Raw genomic sequence first — 19,667 nt, 5'->3', positions numbered from 1 at the left:
TGAAATAATGCTCTATATTCCTCCTTCAATCCCTCCCATGCAATGCTCAATGTTGTCACCACCTTCTACCTTGAGGACCCATGATGCTTTGGTGAACAGAACTTCTATTGGATTGCAATCTACCCTTACTCGGAGACTAATTAGAATTTGACCGAACATTGATAATATTCAATACTAATATGTTAAAGGATCACTTGCTCTCCTTTTAATCTTTGGAGGATTGTTTGTGTTTCCTTTGGGAGGAGCTTGGTTCCTTGGTGAGGCTTATCTTCACATAATAAAGATACATTTTCAGTTTTGATGCTACTAAGGTGAACCTGTCTTCTATGCACGGGTAAAGTTCCCTAATCTTTTGTTGGAATTTGGAAAGATGGTATCATTGAAGGCATTGCTAATGTTATTGACCAATGTGCTGCCATTGAGAATGCTACAAAATTTCAAGGAAGTTCCATCTATACCAAATTGTCGTTGTGTCAAAAATGATGAGGTTTTGCCAAGCAATTCTGAATCATCCTCTAAGCAAAGTGTTTGAGAGGTCAAAAACTACTAGTCTTCTTCCTCAACCAAAGAACACTCAATGTGAAGGCAAGAAACAAAGGTTTCGGAAATCACTATGGTGACCCACTCAAATGAGAATTTTTCTTACTCTCGCAAGCAAAAAGGATAAATAAAAGTTAGATTTTAGTGCCCTTTGATTTAGATTTCTACCTCTTTCAAAAATGGTAGAGCAATTAATTCCGATCGTACTCCTCTTAAGAGTCATTTGATTATATTTGCTTTCAAGCCACTTTGACTACTGGTTTGGTCTCTTTTGATTTGATGGTTCTGTTGCCACTTGTCTTTTTTTGTGGGGGAGAGGGGATCTTTGTCTTTCTTTGTTTCATGTCCTTCATCTTGATGATAATGGTTTAGGGAAACTTGCAAAAACCATCTCTGGTTGATAGCTACTGTCCCAATTGTTTATGTTGATCACAACTACTACTTATAAACATCAATGCATTAGTAAAGTCCATCTCCAGCAATCACCACATAACATATAGACCCCATGAGCTCATACCCCTGCCATTGAAGGTCATACAAGAAGACTGGTGCTGATGTGTAACTATAATTTGCCATAATTAATACTCAACAGTGATATAATAACCACAAGAAACTATGAATTCAAATATCAATCATTTATTATTTGCACACGCAATAATTATAAAATGTAAGTTGTATAGAGGTGGGCATCAAACGACAGGGAAAAGTGTGCTTGATGACATCTCTTCATGCTAATCAATTAGAACTAGTAGACAAAACTTCAGACCTGACGTTCAAGATTAATGGTTCTCCAGGGGAATCATTAAAATCACACATCTATTTTAAAGTACAGAATTAGAATCAATTTAATTAGCATTAGAGCTACCATATAGCACTTGCAGTAACTATTTAATTAAGCTATAGCTCCATTTTCCTTCATCGAGTGAACCAATATGTCAAGTGAGCACAAGGGGTAGACTAAATTTTCATCATTTCACATATTTAACTGCATAAAACATATTCCCCGGCAGTTTAATGTCACATATGTTAATTGTGTAGCATTTAATCTGCAAAATAAATTGAAGATTTTGCTGAACAAAAGAAGAAAAAGTTGTAGATCAAAAACAGGGAAAACTTTGCTTATGAATAATAAAAATGACATTCTATATATCATTGTATTCACTGATTACAAAGCATGAAGATTTGAAACGAAGATTAACCATCGTTTGAAAGAGAAGATTGCAGTGAAGGCAGCCTCAGTTATCTCTAATGTAGGCAATGAACTAACCTTAGACTCAAGTTCACCGAAGGAAGACATGTGATCCACCAATTAGAGAATAGAATGAAGGCATAGCATGCAGTTAGAAACGTACAGTTGAAATTAATGCATGTGAGTTGGAATTAATCACCAACAAACTGTCTCATAAATAAATTGCTAGTCAACATTTACTATTTTAATTTGAAAATGATCAATTGCTGAATCGGAAATGCGCTAAAAAGTAAATTTATTTATTTTTAAATAAAGGAATTGAAACAAAAAATTCTACCGTCTTTGCCCGTCACCATGTAACATGCATTTTGTCCACAATGACACTAGAATTTCTGAGCTGCAACCCGAAGGTTTCATTCATATTTACATCAATATAAAACCGTACAAAATTTAAATATACATTTTTTAGTGAAGGAATTTCAATACAAAAAATTTCTCTACTGTTTGTTCATCATGTTATGCATTTTCTGCACAAAGATCAAAGAATTGCTGAATGCAACATGAAGGCCAGCTTAAAATTCGCCTTCACGTTTACACCACTATAAAATCATGTGTTAAAGAGCAACTCACAAAATGCACCAAGCATATGGCATTAAAATCAAGATGATTTCATGAAACACGGGCAATTTAAAAGGCTTCTCGTATCAGTGGCTTTGCTTTATGTTTGTGACCCATGCTGTTTACAAGTGCCCTACGAGTACAAACAGGAAACATGTTGATTTGCAATGCCGGTAAATGTTTTAAGACAAATGGGAAACTTAATTGATCCCTTGAAGTGAACCTGACCACCTCATTGAACCAAAGACACATTAATAAGTTTGTTATTGGTGTGTGCTCCCTCACAATAACAGAGGCTTCGGCAAGAGCTGCATTATGCAATAAAAGGGTTAAAATAAAGCAACCCATAAAATTTTAACACAACATAGCAAAATAATTTAAGTACAGAAATTGAAAGAATCATGGTGGTATTCACTAGATCCTTTATACACATCAATGCACAACTCAGAATAGCTACTACTTGAAATTTTACAACTTCATCAACCACTCATGCCATACTCGCATTGATAGAATTTTAAAACAGGAGATTGTGTAGACGTAGTTCTTATTTATTCATAATAAAATTTTAAAATGATAGATTTCTACAAATTAAATCCCCACTCATCAAGTTGAAAAGCCCTGCAGATGTTGCAACTGTAATAAATTCAATGCAAAGTTAAAGCCCTGTAAAAATTATGTACATAAAAAAACAGTTCAAAATTGAAACTGAAAAGCCAAAGAGTTTGTATCATGCCTTTGAAAAATTTTGCGACTATTGATTTGACCCTGACAATCATTATACCTTATTCTTTTTGACATCAAGGTGTTCTCCACAATTTTGTGTTGGCATCCCATTTTGTCTATATTGTGTGATGCATGAAACTCATATTTAGATTTGGCAGTTTTTATACTTCACTTGTCTCTGTAGACGTGTATATACGGATATTTTTATTTTGTTGGCAATCTAGATGATTGTCGGTTATCAAATTTCTATGTTTATGGTGTGGATTTGAGATAGATGATTCTCTCATCCTAACCTTGTCTTGTGTTAGAATCAATAATCATCATCATCATCATCATGGTGTACTACCACTCTATTGTTAGATCCTCGTGGTTATTTCATAACAAAATTTGTAATTCCACTTGTCCTACACTGCTTGGAGCAATGGTGATCTCTTGTAAGTATTGTCGATGTCTTGTGATGTGCATGACATGATGCATCACCATAATGGCCTTGTTAAGTTGTGTTTGCCATTGTGCTTGATATGCTATGAAAGCATACAGTGCAGCACATTAGTGTTGCGTCTTATTTGCTTAGAGTCATTCTTATGTTGTTCTTTCAAACAAAAGAGTTGTTTGCATAGCTAATGCCCTGGCTGTGAAGCTTGGGGTGTCACAGTTTCAACCACATGTTCTATCCTACCAAAACTAATCAAAATGTTAAGACCCTTTTGCTTACCTAGATCCTCCGAGGACTTTAGAACCTTCTAATTCTATAACCTCTGATATCCCAAATGATTTTATATGGTGTTTGATGATTTGTTAACATGGCATTTTGAGTTAAGTTTGAGCAATCCTCATCCAAAGCTATTAACACTTACTACAGGAAATTCTCTGAGTGGGCTGATTCGAATGAACACTGGTTTACCTCTACAGAAGTGCTGGATGTAAGCTTTTATATATACCAGTAAATTTACAATTTCAAAATATAGATCTGTAAGAATTTGGTGATGGAACATCTATTCTCCACCCTAATGATGTAATAGGACTTAGTTTTCATATTAGTACAATATGGTTCAATTGTAAGACCATTTGGCTTGAGTGGCAAACATATAAGCCCTCAAGTCAAACCTGGTCAACAAACCACAAAATTGTCAATTAGCATCTAGAATTCCAATTAGGGATGTTTTACATCATTTCTAGTCATCAGGTGGGTTTTCATTATCAAAAAGATTCATAATTCACAATTTTGCAAAATGTTGCTTGACAACCTTTTGTCAAGAAGTTGCAAAATATGCAACAACTCAACCCAACAGTCATTTGGTTCAAATAACAGTTGAGGGAGTTGTATAATGTCATTTTAAGCATGAATTAATCGAAGGAACACCAGGTTGGTTGGAGCACATGTAATTTTGGCTTTCAAACTAATAAAATTACTCTGATTTCCTACAGTTTCCATGTTTTCATGATTGTTATTTGCTTATTTTGATATATCTGATTGAAAAGGCTATTGAAGTAGATGGCATTGTGAGTAATGGATTGATTGCAATTGGTTTGAAGACATTCCATTAAGTTTTGAGCAAGATATTGCTGTTTTTGTTGTGACAGGTCTGAAACCTTCACTCTGCCTGGGGCTTGGGACAAAAATGGTCCTAATTTGAATTCTAACCATAGGATTTTAACAGCCATTGGTGGAATTCAACCTAGGACCATGCCCTCTCAGATTCCAAAAGCTCTGACCGAGAGATGTTGGTTTATTATTAAAAACTTCAATGCCCTAGGCCAGGCATCTCAATGTGACTGGCCATAGCAGTTATGAAATTTGCCTTGAAGATGCCAAAAGGAGTGAATCTCTTCAAGATTTGTTGTCTCTAGTCTTTGTTGAACATATCAAACCTATTCCAGGCATTGGATTGATCAGGCATAACCATTGGTGTGTACATGTAGTTCATTTGCAATCAATTAGGCCTATTAGCCCATAATAGCGCATGTGGGGTTTTCCCATCAAACCACCATATCAGGATTTTTAAGTTTGAAATCCTGTAAAACTCCAAAATGAATGTCTGAAACAATGATCTGTTTGGTGGGTCATTTGTAGTTTTTGAAAGTTATAGCCAGAAAACTTAATAGGTCGACCTAATTCAGTTAGGTCTATCCTACTACACTTAATTGTGCAAATAACGAAATCGGTATTGGAGAATGGGTTTGATGTTTGAAGTTGATCATTTTGGTGATGAGAATGACCTCTAGGTTCACTCCTATCCTTGTAGAGGTCCTGTTAGGTATATTGCACTCTTGAAGAGCAAGGATCAAAGGATCTTGCAATACATATAGAAAGTTGCACTAAGATCAATATATAGAGATTGGAGAAGATTGACAAATGGATCTTGAGACGAAATTGCTTGTGATATTTGGCCCTTGAAAGAGGATTTGTCACCTAGATCAAGATAGTGGAGATTTCCTTACCTTGCCCTGTGGAAGTTGGTCTATTTCCCACATTCTCTAATGCAATGAATTCGAACAAAATCTCAGAAATGCTAATCAAGCAACAGTCTGCAGACTAGGACTAAATATTATCATAGTTGCAGCAGCATCTACACATCTTTTTTAAAGCCTTTTTATACTGCTATTATGTCACTATTCTAAAAACCTATTTTACCAAATCCTTCCTTGGAAACCCAGGATCCTGGTCCGATCCGGCCTGACTTTTGGTCTGGATTCAGTCTGCCAAAATTCATCCAGGGTTTGGAATGTAGCCAAATTTGTCCTTCACAGCCCAAGGTCCTGATCTGGTGCAGCCCAAATCCTAGTCCAAATCCAATCCTGCCAAATTTGTCCATGATTCGGAATTTTAACTGTGGGTTCGCAGTGAAGGACCCGGAGAGAATCTAGAGGAATTTGGAATGAGTTTTGACTTGAGCAGCAGAAACCAGGAAGAATTTGACCAGTTTTAGGCTGCTTCTTTTTTTTGAAGTTATTTTTTTGGTCTATTATAGTTTTACATTATGTAGGGATTGTGTTCTCTATATTTAGTAATGTTGCTGATGCTTGATTGTTGTTTTAGGCAAGATGCTGGTGTTGCAGAATTATACATATGGATGAGAAAGTGCATAATTCTCCTTTTGTAATTTTAGTCTGTAGACGAGTGACTAAAGTAAAAGTATGCATTCAATATTCTAATTTAGGTGTCTTGAGAGCATAACAAAAGGTTGTGTTTCGGTTCAATGGACTTAACAATATGGGCCCCAAACAGATGATGGCATATGTAAATACATGTTTTTTAGGAGTTAGTTATCTGCAACCATTAGGAATAGGGAGACCTACCATTGGAGATTGAAAAGAGTGTTAGTAGAAAATTCTGTGCTTCCATTAAATACTAAAAGGACAAATCTACAAACTTGGAGGATGAAATTAGACAAAAATAGAGCAAAACAAGACTTATAATAAATGGTGGTGTATTTTTCTATGTTGCTTTACTATTTGCTGGTATATGTATAAATATATATCTATAGGCACACGCGCACGCACACACACAAGTTTTTGTATTTGTACAGATGAACCCAAAGAGAACCCCACAGCCCACCCCCAAAAAAAATTGAACAAATCTTGAACCCAAATCCAAATCTGAACTGAGTCTAGCAACTTAGCTAGAAAAAGATACTTATTAAAGCATAAAGATTTATAAGATTCTAAGTAAGATGGATCAAAGGCTCAATTCCTGAACAACATAATGAATCTAGATGAAACATGCTTCCTAAATGTGTTTCTTTCTGCATATATATCATATTCCTATTTTCAAATTTTAAAACTTTGTTCTACAGTATGTGAAAGACAATATACAAACAACCCACAACATTGGACACTTACCTTTGTGGCCACCAAATCGAGCATCTTTTGGTAACCCATCAAGACGATATTGGGTTAGTTGTCTATGTACCTCCTCTGGAGTAGCTTTGTTCTTTTTAACTATTGCATTTCCCTCGTCATAAACGCAGCTCCGAGCACCATGCTCTGAAATAGCAAGTACAGAATTTGTACGCCAAAGAAGTGCCTCAAATACACCAATTGGATCTCTGCGGAACTGGGACTTAGAATCAACCCAGATGGAGTATCTAGCTTGAGGAAAAAGTCGATGGCTTAGCATCTGCAGTCAAGAGCAAATAAAAAATTATGTTATAAGAGCTACAAAGTATTTAGTTCAAGAGAATAAAAACAATTATTAAACTCTTTAACACTCTTAGTCCTCCAAAAGCATGCATTTGAGATTGCAGAATCTCGAATCCCAGACATACCTTATTGGTATAAAACATATTTAGGTATTCTTTCCTTGCTACATTTTCTAACAGAAAAAGATCAAAAATGATGAAAACAGACAGAAGGAATGTATAAAGACATTAGGAAATCAACTGTAAGATGAATATTTGGTAAAACAATAGAATGTATATTAGGCAGACAACTTCAGCAACTGAGATAGTTTGTTGATTGTTTAGTAATAAATTTTTTATGCAGTCGATTTGTTCTACACACACACATATGTATATATATTATATACATATATATTTACTATTGTAGTATTTTGTGTGGCCTATAGTGTTTGGTATGTACTGTTTCAATCTTCAATTCAACTAACTGTTTCAATCTTCAATTCAACTATTAAAGAGGGGATCATGAAATCAGCTCTGATGATAGAAGATAATGTGTTGTTTGTTTTGTAATAAATGTCATCCAGTTGGCTGATTCTATATATATATATATATATATATATAGGCTCTTATACAACTAGGCCCGTCCTAAATATAAGCTCTGATGGTTGCAGGGCTCCATTTATGATGAATAGACAGGAGATTAAAAAAATTGGTGCAGTCAGTCCTCTCTCTCTCTCTCTCTCTCTAGGATGCTACCATTACAGAGAGTCTAATGAAGGCAGCTTTCATGGCTGCAGGCCTCAATGTAGGATGAACAGATAGTCTATCAGTTATCACTGACATGTGGGCATAACATTTACATGACTAATTCAATGCACTAACCTTTCAACTCAGCTGTGAATTTGTTTACACTTGGAGCCATTGCATCAGTATTGAGAATGTAGTATGGAGGGCAGTTAAGCCTGTTGATTTGTCAACAACCACTATGGCCAAGTATGTTATTGTTAACTATAGAAACTACACGACTGGAACCACGAGCTGGGTTACAGGCAAATGACAGAAAACAATTGTAGGAGAACATAAAAAGTGATGCTCTTATTTAAGGGCTATTATTCAGTACAACACTGACAGTGCAAACTGGACGTGTCATAAAATCAATGCCTTTGCCCTGACAATGGCAGTGCTATTTCAGGGACCAACAGTTATTAAGTCTTAGACACAGCCATGAATCTAACTGTTTACAACCACCATATATCTTGCATTATGTGACAATAATAACAACATAACTAAAGTTGACACAACAGCATTAACACAAACACATTGCAATCTAGATTCTAAAGAGATCAACCTGTTTAAGTAATGATGAAGGTACATTAGAAGAACCACAAGAAATGCCACAGTACTGTCCCTGATATTATACTAGATATCTGCTTCCTCAGACATGAAAGATTGTTAGATAGGAATAACATCCAAGTCAGGATGCTCTGGCTCTACATCCCACAACTATATTACCCATTTAAAAATATAACACATCTTTTAATTCGAGAAAAAAGGTTGGTTGTGCCCACAAGAACGCCAAAACCACATTAAACAATAGCAAAGCATAATATAAGAATAAAATATCCAAACAGAAGGAATAAAAAACTCATTTTCACACTGCAAAGGAGAAGAATAGTAACAGAAGAAAGGGCAGCTGGTCAAGGAGTGAACAGCATTTGAAGGAGGAGATTAGGGCATTCAATCTACCTGATTTAATCTCTCAGACTTACCATCTGTTGATTTAGATTACGGACAGTAATATCTTATGATATTTTTGTAGTTCCATGTTAAATTGTTCACAATTTAACAATTTATTATTTATGTCATTTCAGGGTTGAAATTTGGAGCCTTTGGGCATTTTTGTTATAACTTGAATATGATATGTAAGTACATTGACTATGAAAGTTTCTTCAATGATTAATCACTTTTCCAAATCCTCCCAAACTTATTAAGCTTCTACAATATAAACAATGAATGCTTCCTCAATGTTATGATATGCATATTTGTCTATAGTTCAAAAAATAACAATGTTTTAACAGCGTTCCCCTAAAAAAAAGGCCGTGAAGTATCCCCGAACCAAAAATACATCCCACCATCCCCATCCCAGAAACTCAGTGTGGAACATAGGTATGGTAGCATCCTCCTCAACAAAAATTAAGGATCTTGAAGCTGCAATATTTTGGAGTCAATGCAAAGGCAATGAGCAATGTAGTGATCATTTTGTTCCACCATTCAACACAAGTTGTCTACACCAATTTGAAAACAAATTCTTCAAGATCTTGCTCTTTGTCATTTATAATCACCTTCTAAGTCAATGTCATCATATACCTCTCCCAAGTGTGGCTTATTCATGACAATAAGATCAATAATACTCAAAAGAACTTTAATGAAACCAAGAAGATATTCTACAAAATCCCACAGTTTTATTAGGATCATCTACTAAATATTAACTACCCTCACAATGTTAGATTGCCTCCATACGAACCAAAGCTGAGTGATAACCAGACTAGAAAGCATAACATGCACCTTCACAAGCCTATAGAAACTATTTGAGAACAAATATAATGGAAAACATATTTTATTTTCTTTAAATAAATTAATAAAGTGAAGAATTGTTTTTTGTTTCACTTACCTTCAACAACTCCAATTTCAAAGATGATCTATTACCTATGGGATGTGATGGCCGATTTCTTTGACCTCTATATGCACCTATTCAAATGTTCCACTTAAGTCTTTATCACTACTGATTGAGAAAGTGTACAACACAACGTATTCAAAGATGTATAAATAGTATGCCTCGACCACAAAACCAACTGCTTTGCGACTTCGGAAGTTGTTCTTAATGGCTTTTAACACATTTTTATGCTCTACTTCCTCAATGACTTGTATAGCAATGTTAGCAATGATTAATGCATCATTCCACTACCCTTCAAAATCCACAACTCTCAAAAACATTGCCCCTTCAAAGACGTACTGATGTGTGTTTTATGACTCACCAATAGTAGAACAAGCTCTTGAGATATTTTTTCTTCTTGATCAAAATCTTGTGTGTGCTCATATTGTGGAAGATCACACAGATGCAATCTTCTAATCATGAGGGGCTTTACGTTTGCTCTACTCAAGTTAATTTCAGATGATAATAGAGATAGGAATTACCAAGATATATGGCAATATGGTACTTTTTATATTTTCACAAAATATGCAGAAAGTGAGGGAATAAAGTTTAGATATTCTAATCTACTCCCCAGGGTAATGACAACAATAAATAATGCTTTGATCGACATATTCCAAAATAACCAAGCTCCGCTTCGCCGAGATAAACTACTATGCAAGAACTGGTGCAATCTTCAATGGGTCATGCAAATGATTTTCATACCACAATGAGCACCATCAGAACAAGCAATGCATGTTGAGTGAAAGAAGTTAAGCATCCATAAAAGTAGGGTTCAAGCTAACTTTGCACAACAACTTACAATTAGCAAACCATCAAAAGTATGAACCATGGAATTCTTCAAAACATCAACACATTCTCCATTCAAACCAAAACACATTATCAAACAAATCCAATCTAAATGAGGGAACAATGAAACCATGCAAGTACCAAAATATATCAAATGATCACCATGAAACCAACAATGAACACTATTATCTTAGTAGCTCTAAGCAAAAATCTCAAAATTCTACTGCTTACAAATGAGAAATGAGGCATTTATATAAGTCCTCAATTACAACGAATCGCCCTGCCAGATTTTTCCACATAAGCCTTGGTTAAGGTTAGGAAAAGAAGGAATCTACATTAACGAAGAGGTCCATATGGACCAACCAAGAGAGAACCACCATCTTAGTGGGCAACAAATGCCCACTACACATGCCCATTCAACAAGAGCGTAGGGTAACATGAATGCTTTCTAGGCATGCCCACTAAGCATTTCATGCTTTGTCTTTCCAAAATAGCATGACATTTATTCCTTTGCTTCAATGCAGATAATCTGAACATGTCAACCTACTAAGGTGATTAAGCACCACTTTTGTTGAGCATTTTGTCATTGTTGAAGTCCTTCGTACTTAAATTGGATCTAAGGAGCTTGAATGCCTAATATTAAAATCCTTTCTTTTTTCGTGACTACAATCTTTGGATTTATTGGAAGAATTTTAAGGTGATATACTCTTCCTCCTTCATTTATACTTAAATTTAGATGTCTTCAACATTGGAACTAGAACTCTCGGATTTGAATGTCTTCCTCGAATATCTGCAACTAGAATTCTTCCTACTACAAAATGAGATAATCTACAAAAGAATCACATAAAATAATTCCTTTCAGATTTTCTCTCTAAAAACTCTTTCCAACATTCTCACGCCTATTTCTCTATTTCCTCAAACCATTTGCAAATTCTCCTCTCTAGAACTTTCCTCTCCTCAAACTCTATCTTCTATTTCTCATGCCCCTATCTTGTCTCTCTACAAATCGCACACTTCTCTTTCTTCTCTTATGGGTACACATTTGATTCATTTGATTCCAAACAATCAATTTATTTTCCGATTTCGCCACTTTTTCAATTTTTATTGAATAAATATTAAATAAAATCCAATACTTCATTAATTTTCAATTTAAATTCAAAAATATATTCATATTCACTTTGTGATTTTCCTCGATTTATTAATTAAATATGAAACTCGATATTTACTCAATTTTGAATTTAATTCCCAAAAACAAATTATTTTTCAAATTGACTCCTCAATCTCAACTTGGGTTTTAAGTCCATCTTCACAATTTGGCATAAGCACTTGAACGTTGGCATGGGATCTCATCACTTGAAAAAAAATTGGTCCCACCAAAGACTTTTATCTTCCAAATTTTACCCTTCCTTAGCACATATAATCAACAAAGGAAAAGATTTATATGTTTGCAAGACTTCAATCATAAAACTTGAGCATGTAGTTGCCTAGGTCAAGGATTATTAACTTTCCCTTCTAAGCTTCTAAAAGTCATTAAAATATGTACTCAAACATATTTTGTAGTTAACTACAAATTTGTCTTTTAATGAACACTACCTTGTTGATGCCAAATTGCGATCAAGCACATTTTAGGCCTTGTCGTGGACACTTTCCTTACTTTGCATTTTGTGGTTGAGTCAAACTAGCACTAAGCACAATTTATAAAGCATTATGGATTACTTCTTATATAGACCATCCTCCATTTATCTTAAATCGCACTGGGTGGACTGCAAACCTTTTCTTACAAGTCATGTTTCCTTCACCGCTACAAAATCACGTCGGAGCACGTTTTGTCCTCCACATAGTACAAATATTCCTTCACTCAGATGAAATAACCTTCAATGGATTTGAGGCTATTGGCGGATTTATTTTGCAAAACTCCTTCACATCAAAGAATTCACGTTGTAACGCATTGTGTTCCATGATGCACTGTTTTTTGAATCACCTTAGTTTTGTATTGTATTGCATGCTCAAAAATATGCTTTGAGCACACATAAGGGCAAATTGTCGATTTTCTCTTTTGTCAATATTCCTTCACTGACGTGAAACAACATTGGGGTTTTTCTCCTCCCGTGGACTCTTTTGCAAAATGTTTACTTCAATAATTCTAATTCATGATGGGAGCATTTATGGAACTCACTAGCGAACAATCTTGTGTGAGGGGGATTCCACATCCATACAAGATTTGCATTGTTCTTGTACTTTCATTGTTCTAGCTATACTTATGTTTAAGTAGATTGTCATACTAACTTGCATTTGGTCAGCATTCAATGATGGTGAAGATTTGTGTTGGGGAGTGTATATTTTATTACAGATTTTCCCTTTTGCTAGTGCTAATGGGTACATAACTTCCATTTGTGGTAGTTTTAAGCATTAGTAACAAGGCTCTATGGCACTTTTCGTTGGCACCCCCAAGTTTTCATGAGCAAGGAAAGTGCATATAAGGTTTGAAGACCCATTTTTAATTTGAGCATTTTCCCTAAGCACTTATAACATAGATTGACATTAGCAACAAACTTTTATGCTCGAAATGAATTCCTTGGCTTCATCAAAACCACATTGGGCATGAATGCAATTCTTAAGCACAATTTCATTTCGAAATGCTTCTTTATTCTGCAAAGTACACAATGAACTTTCCTTTTTGCATTTGCTAGATATTCTTTCAGACTCGATAAACAAATCCTCAACAGAAATGGGCATTAACCATTCATTCATCCATAGTCTCTTCTATTGAACAAAATTCCTTAACTATGTGAATATGCGCTAGGTGTATTTAGGATTACTTACAAACCATGTTTCAGTCTCTACCCCAAACTTTCCATTTGCATTGATTTCGTGACATGGATATTGTGTTGTAGCGTGACTAGGGCTTGATGCCTGACTTTTCATTTTGTAGTTCCATGACTTTTGTGAGGATGCACTCGAGCGCATTTGGTGTGTCATGATGGAATTTTATTTTTGCAATATTCCCCCAACTCAATGAAATGATGCTCTAATGAATTGCTTCCTTTGAAGTGCTCTCGTGCATTCAACTTTCCATTTTGGGTGGAAGAATGATTTGGTAGAAAGGATTCAATGTCAACAACCAAATTCTCTCTCCCGACATTATTGGGAATGTGCTCCAGGCTCCGAGGCACGATTTGGGGCTTTTCAAAAACTCACACTTGAAACATCTTTCATGCATTCATGTATATGCATTTTCAGCGTTAATTGGCTAGCACTGCAAACAATTTCCTCTCAAAACTTTCCTTCGTTATGATTGCATCATTCAAGCTCACTGGGAAAGCATTTGCACTATTCACTTAGGCAAGATTATGTGTGGAGTGCACGCAGAAATTAGGGCCATATTGAGGATATCACTTGATCAATTCATCCTTAGCACCATCAATTCCATAGCTCTAGGCATGACATGGTATAGGTGGGGTTGGTAATACATCGAATGTCTTCAAATATTCTTCACCATTTGTGTTTGGGTATCATTTGAGAAGGAATAGAGCCTTATGAAATGTCTATGACTTCTTCGAAGCTTTAATTGGTTTGTGACTATATCTCACTCTTGCTAATTTCCACAGTTCCAAGGATTTTGTCATGTCTATAAATATCATTATGTTTTGATATAGGAAGAGATTTGGTTACTTGGAATTTCAGCCTCTTGATTTATATTTTGAAACCATGGATCTGTAATGAGAATTTCAAAGCTCATTCATTCCCATGTCTTCCTAAGTTCTTAGATCTCTATCTAATAAGCACTTGACCTTTTCCCAAACCTTTTCCATCTAGAACCTTGATGGGATAAAACCAAGGATGTTTCCTTCCCCCTTGGCAAAATTTTATGTTCTCTTGTTCCATAGGTGCCTTTTCAAATTGCATTTCTAGGAATGTCTTCTTTGTGTTTATTGGTAATTTGACATGACAAAAGTAGGGGGTTCATATAGACTTTCAAATCTCGTAGGCTCTCATTGAAAAGATTCAACTTGGAATCTCAAAAACCAAGAAGTGCTTCAAAATTGGGACCTTGAAAGATAGGGAATAGAAACTTGACTCGAAACTTAGCCAAACTTACCATTTCTCAGCTAGAATGAATGAAGCCTAGAGAGACCAAAGCTAAAGCTACTGAGACAATGAAAACCAAAAAAACCAAGTGAACGAAAGGATAGGGGGTCCCATCTTTCATGGACGATGCGTGAATTGGTCACAATCATATTGATATAAGGTTGACTTTTAGCATCCTTCCATCCATTAAACACAATGGACATCTATCTAGATCCACAAATCCCTTAAGAACTAGGGTGAATTATCTACATATTTCACTTGCTTTGCTAATTAAGTGTTGTGCACCCACTACACACCCAAGCACTTGTACATTTTGGAGCCTCATTAATTTTTGCACCATTTCTTCTCAATAAGCTAACCAAACATTGAAAGGCCACCCCTTCTCAAACACATCACGATTGTGTTATTTAGTTGTCTCTAGAGATTCATGTTAGTATTACTTCTCAAATGACCCCTTCATCCTCTTATGTGTACTAGCCTCTTCTTCATACATGGCCAAAACTAGGTGTCTCACAATCACAACTAGAGGAACACTGCAAGATAGGGAAGGAGGGATTTGTTTGATCACTAATCTATTGCAAATGGTCTTGGTATCCTTCATAGAAGATGAAAGGATGTATACAAGCTTCTGTAAAGCAACACTGCGAGATAGAGAAGGGGGGAACTCTATTTGCATAAGGATGCCTAATCTAAATGCAATTGTAGCATTTGCTTGCTCTTACTCTAAAATGTATTCAAGCACTCTAATTGTTGTTTGGATCCATTATTCTTGCCTAGGCACTATTGGATGCTCATGCCAAGAATACCACAAATGGGCACTTGATCATTCACACCAAACCCATTACAAATCCAAGTATACGTCCAACCACCTTGTACTTGTGTTGTCATGTCAATGAAGAAACAAAGCGGTACATAAACCTCACAAATAAATCAAAAGCTCCAACATCAACAACCAAAATAGTATTATATCACACTAAACAATGTTCTCGAGTATAAAATGTAATTGCGAATTATTGGTCAAACTACACAACCAAGAAAATAAAATCTGCAAAAATGTCATTACAAATTATTGGTCAAACTACACGATCAGAAAAATAAAACTTGCAAAAATGTCATTGCAAATTATTGATCAAACTACATGACCAGGAAAACAAAATCTGCAAGGTTTTTAGTAGAAGATTTAAAATCTTACTTTTGTTATCTCATAACCTAACATTTATCAAGAAGCTAAGAGCAAGCTTGAAATAGGTGTTAGAAAGGACAAGGTTGCCATTGCACCAAAAGATCGACCTGTTAATGCCCAATACAACCAATAGTCTTATAGAACCACAGGAGGCAGGTAAGCCATGTTGCAAATCCTACGAGGGACGCTGGCCCACTGCCAACAATCCCCCTCCCAACGTCACTCACCGTGGCCAACAAGGTTCAAACTTGTGACCAAGCTCTGATACTAATTGTTAGAAAGGACAAGGTTGTCACTGCACCAAAAGATTGACCTGTTAATGCCCGATACAACCAATAGTCTTATAGAACCACAGGAGGCAATTAAGCCATGTCATCAATCCTACGAGGGACGCCAACCCACTGCCAACAATAGGATCTTCCATAAGGGTGGAGTTTGATGCCCCTAATACAAGGCAAGACTTGGGTATTGTCAAAAATTATCCCAAGGTAAGAAAGTAAATTTGTTATCCAATGCACTAGGGAGCTAGAATGCTATTGAAGCTTGACATAAAAAAGGCATATGATAAACTTGATTAAAGGTTCTTATGCAAAGTATTGGAGGCCTTTGGATTCAACAAATACTGGATTAATTGGATATTCACATGTATCTCCACTCCCAAGCATTCAATCTTGGTAAATGGCGCTCTAGAGAAATGTTTTGAAGCTTCAAGAGTATTTTGGCAAAGGGATTCTCTCTCCCCCTTCCTATTCACAATAATGGCAGAAGCTCTTGGCAGGGCAATTAGAATTGGACAAGTGAATGAAATTGTCAAAGTCATTAAAGTGATTGGTATAATGGAGGCCATCACGCATTAGCAATTTGTGGATGACACAATGTTGTTTGGTTCAGCAAATAAAAAGAATGCCAAAACAATTTAATAAGCTATTCAAGCAATATTTGATAGCCTCAGCTCAAGATATCAGTCAAGAGAAATCTGAGATATTCTTTTTCTCACTCACTCCAAGAATGTAAACAGAAATTTTTAGAACATTGGAATTCAAAAAATGCAAACTGCCATGCACATATCTTGGACTTCCAACTGACAAAATGTGAAGAAACATTAAATTATTGGATCCTTTAAAAGAATAAGCTGACAAGAGATTCTCATCCTGGAAAGGTAGCTGGCTCTCTTGGGCTTCTACAATGGTCATGTTGAAAGCAGCCATCTCGTCTAATCTAATTTGTTTTCTATCCTGTGTTGCTGTCATCTCACTCCAAGAAAGGAAACAGAAATTTTGAGAATATTGGAATGCAAAGAAGGCAAACTGCCTTGCACATATCTTGGACTTCCAATTGATAAAATGTGAAGAAACATTAAATTATTGGATCCTTTAAAAGAATAAGTTGACAAGAGATCACCATCCTGGAAAGGCAGCTGGCTCTCTTGGGCTGGTACGATCATCATGTTGAAAGCAGCCATCTCGTCTAATCTAATTTCCTTGCTGTCCTGTGGTGCTGTCATAGCTGGAGTAAATCAGTTTCTAAATCAGAAAATGTGGGGAAAAAATTGGCAAGGGAAGGCTGACAACGATAAAGTTATCTCTAATATTCAGTGTAAAAGTCTGTAAGAGGGATTTGGTGGAAAAATTGGCCAAAGGAACCATTTGTGGCAAAGTAAGGCTCTTTTCTAATATTCAGTGTAAAAGTCTGTAAGGCGGAGGGATTTGGTGGAAAAATTGGCCAAAGGAACCATTTGTGGCAAAGTAAGGCTCTTGGAGCAAAGGCTTATATGGAAAGTGTAGAAAAAAACAAAATTAAAATGGGTAAAGATCCTCCAATGCAAAATATCTGAAAAGAAACAACTCAACGGACATATTAAGAATTGCTAATCCACCAAAAGGTTCCAAGATTTGGAACTTTATGCTGACCAGCAGATCAGTCCTAACAGAGTTAACAGAATTCTTGTCATAAGATAAGATAAGATAATAACATTAATGTCCAACAAAAACCACAAGGGTTTATGGGACTAAGCATACAAATAGAAGAGCCGACCAAAACAGGTGCACCAAACGGTGACTGAGAAGAAACAAAAGAAGACACGAAACCAGACAAACCTGTAAAGTTTCTGCAACTTCTGCTATAAATCAAACTGATATAATGCCTTTCTGATTGCTGAAGATGATCTTGAATATACAGACCTGTATATGAAGTGTTACTTGAAGTATAATAATTATTCTGAAAATGTTTTTTTATCCCTGCTATAAATCGCATAAGGCAGTAATGCTAGAGGAGAAGACTTAATTGTATTTGTGTGTCCTCTATCCACATTCTTACCTTCCTTTATAGCAAACCCAAAGGACATGTCCTTACAAAGGACATTACCCTTTCTAGGTCGGCCCTCCATAAGACATATTATTATGCCAAGATAGGCATCTCCATTTGCTAACTAATAGTTAGTTAAACTAACTGCATTTAGTGTTCACAAAGGATTGCGATCTGTATTATAGTTTAGTATATCTTAAAGGCCAATGCTATAAAGGAAATTCATGCTTTATCAGATCTGTATGATCTGTAGAATCAGACCAGTATGATGTCAGAGTTACAGAATTAACAAAACCAAGGTAAGGACTAAGGCTCCTTCCTTGGTACAAAGAAATCAGTCACAGAAGGGTAAAACCGTGAACATTCCAGAGTCTTAGATCGTCACCAAGAACCGCTGGAGCCTTGACCGTTAGATGGTAACTCAGCTTTGTTCTAGCAAGAGTCTTGAGGAGGCTTCAGAATTCAGACAGCATTTTAGCAATGAATCAAACCAAAAATAATCTTAAAGAGAATTGGGGTTGTGCTCTGAGGAATTATGTAATTTTCTTCAATAATGATCCAACCTAACTTAAACAGAATTGGGGCTGTGCTCTCAGGAATTATGTTACTTTCTTCAATAATCCAACTTTAGATTGGAAATGGAGAGACCTATCCCTTCTCGCTCTGCTCAAGGTAGAGATCAATAGGCTAACAAATGCTCTCAAGAACAAAAGAATAACCATCAAAAGTGGGGAAGATGGACTAGATTGGGTTAGGTCCAATCTTAAAGAGAATTGGGGTTGTGCTCTCAGGAATTATGTAATTTTCTTCAATAATGATCCAACCTAACTTAAACAGAATTGGGTCTGTGCTCTCAGGAATTATGTAACTTTCTTCAATAATGGTCCAACTTTAGGTTGGAAATGGAGAGACCTATCCCTTCTGCCTCTGCTCAAGGTAGAGATCAATAGGCTTACGAATGATCTCAAGAACAAAAGAATAACCATCAGAAGAGTGGGGAAGATGGACTAGATTCAGTTGCATCTAAAATTCAATGCAAAGAATGGTTAATGGATCATTGCAGAAGACGTTCAACAAGGAGCTACTGAGATCTCAATTCAACTCTGCTGGAGTAAGTTTTGCCTGCCTAAGGCAGCAGTGGTACTTGGGCAGCCTTACAGAAAAGGAGTTAGACTTCAGACAAGTTTCAAATGATAAGCTTTCTGGGCATGTCCAGGTGTGTTTTGTGTAAAAGCAATGAAGAAACGGTAGATCATTTTATGTTGGGATGTCCCTTCTCTTAAAAATTTGGAGGCGGTAATGTGCTGAGCTTGTATGGTGACTGCACTTCCAAATTATATTTTGAGCCTGTTCAAAGGATGGCCAATCAAAACTAGAATGGGTCTATAAAAGAGTTTGTGG

General features: G+C 36.0%; 1 protein-coding gene across 1 annotated transcript in view; it reads right to left on the bottom strand.

Annotated features, from left to right (window-relative positions):
• Positions 1-2,118: 2,118 nt before the first annotated feature.
• Positions 2,119-19,667, bottom strand: part of LOC149576554 (DNA-directed RNA polymerase subunit beta (DUF616)) — a 62,580-nt gene continuing 45,031 nt past the window's right edge. The window contains exons 8-9 of the mRNA XM_089794722.1: positions 6,914-7,190; positions 2,119-2,655 (exon numbers count right to left, since the gene is read on the bottom strand). Coding sequence (XP_089650848.1) covers positions 2,417-2,655; positions 6,914-7,190 — 516 coding nt within the window. The 3' untranslated portion in view covers positions 2,119-2,416. The remainder of the gene's footprint in view (positions 2,656-6,913; positions 7,191-19,667) is intronic.

Source organism: Cupressus sempervirens, chromosome 1, assembly GCF_028749045.1.
Source record: "Cupressus sempervirens isolate cs-2001-9-10 chromosome 1, ASM2874904v1, whole genome shotgun sequence".
Lineage (NCBI taxonomy): Eukaryota > Viridiplantae > Streptophyta > Pinopsida > Cupressales > Cupressaceae > Cupressus > Cupressus sempervirens.
This window is presented reverse-complemented; position numbering and strand designations above follow the sequence as displayed.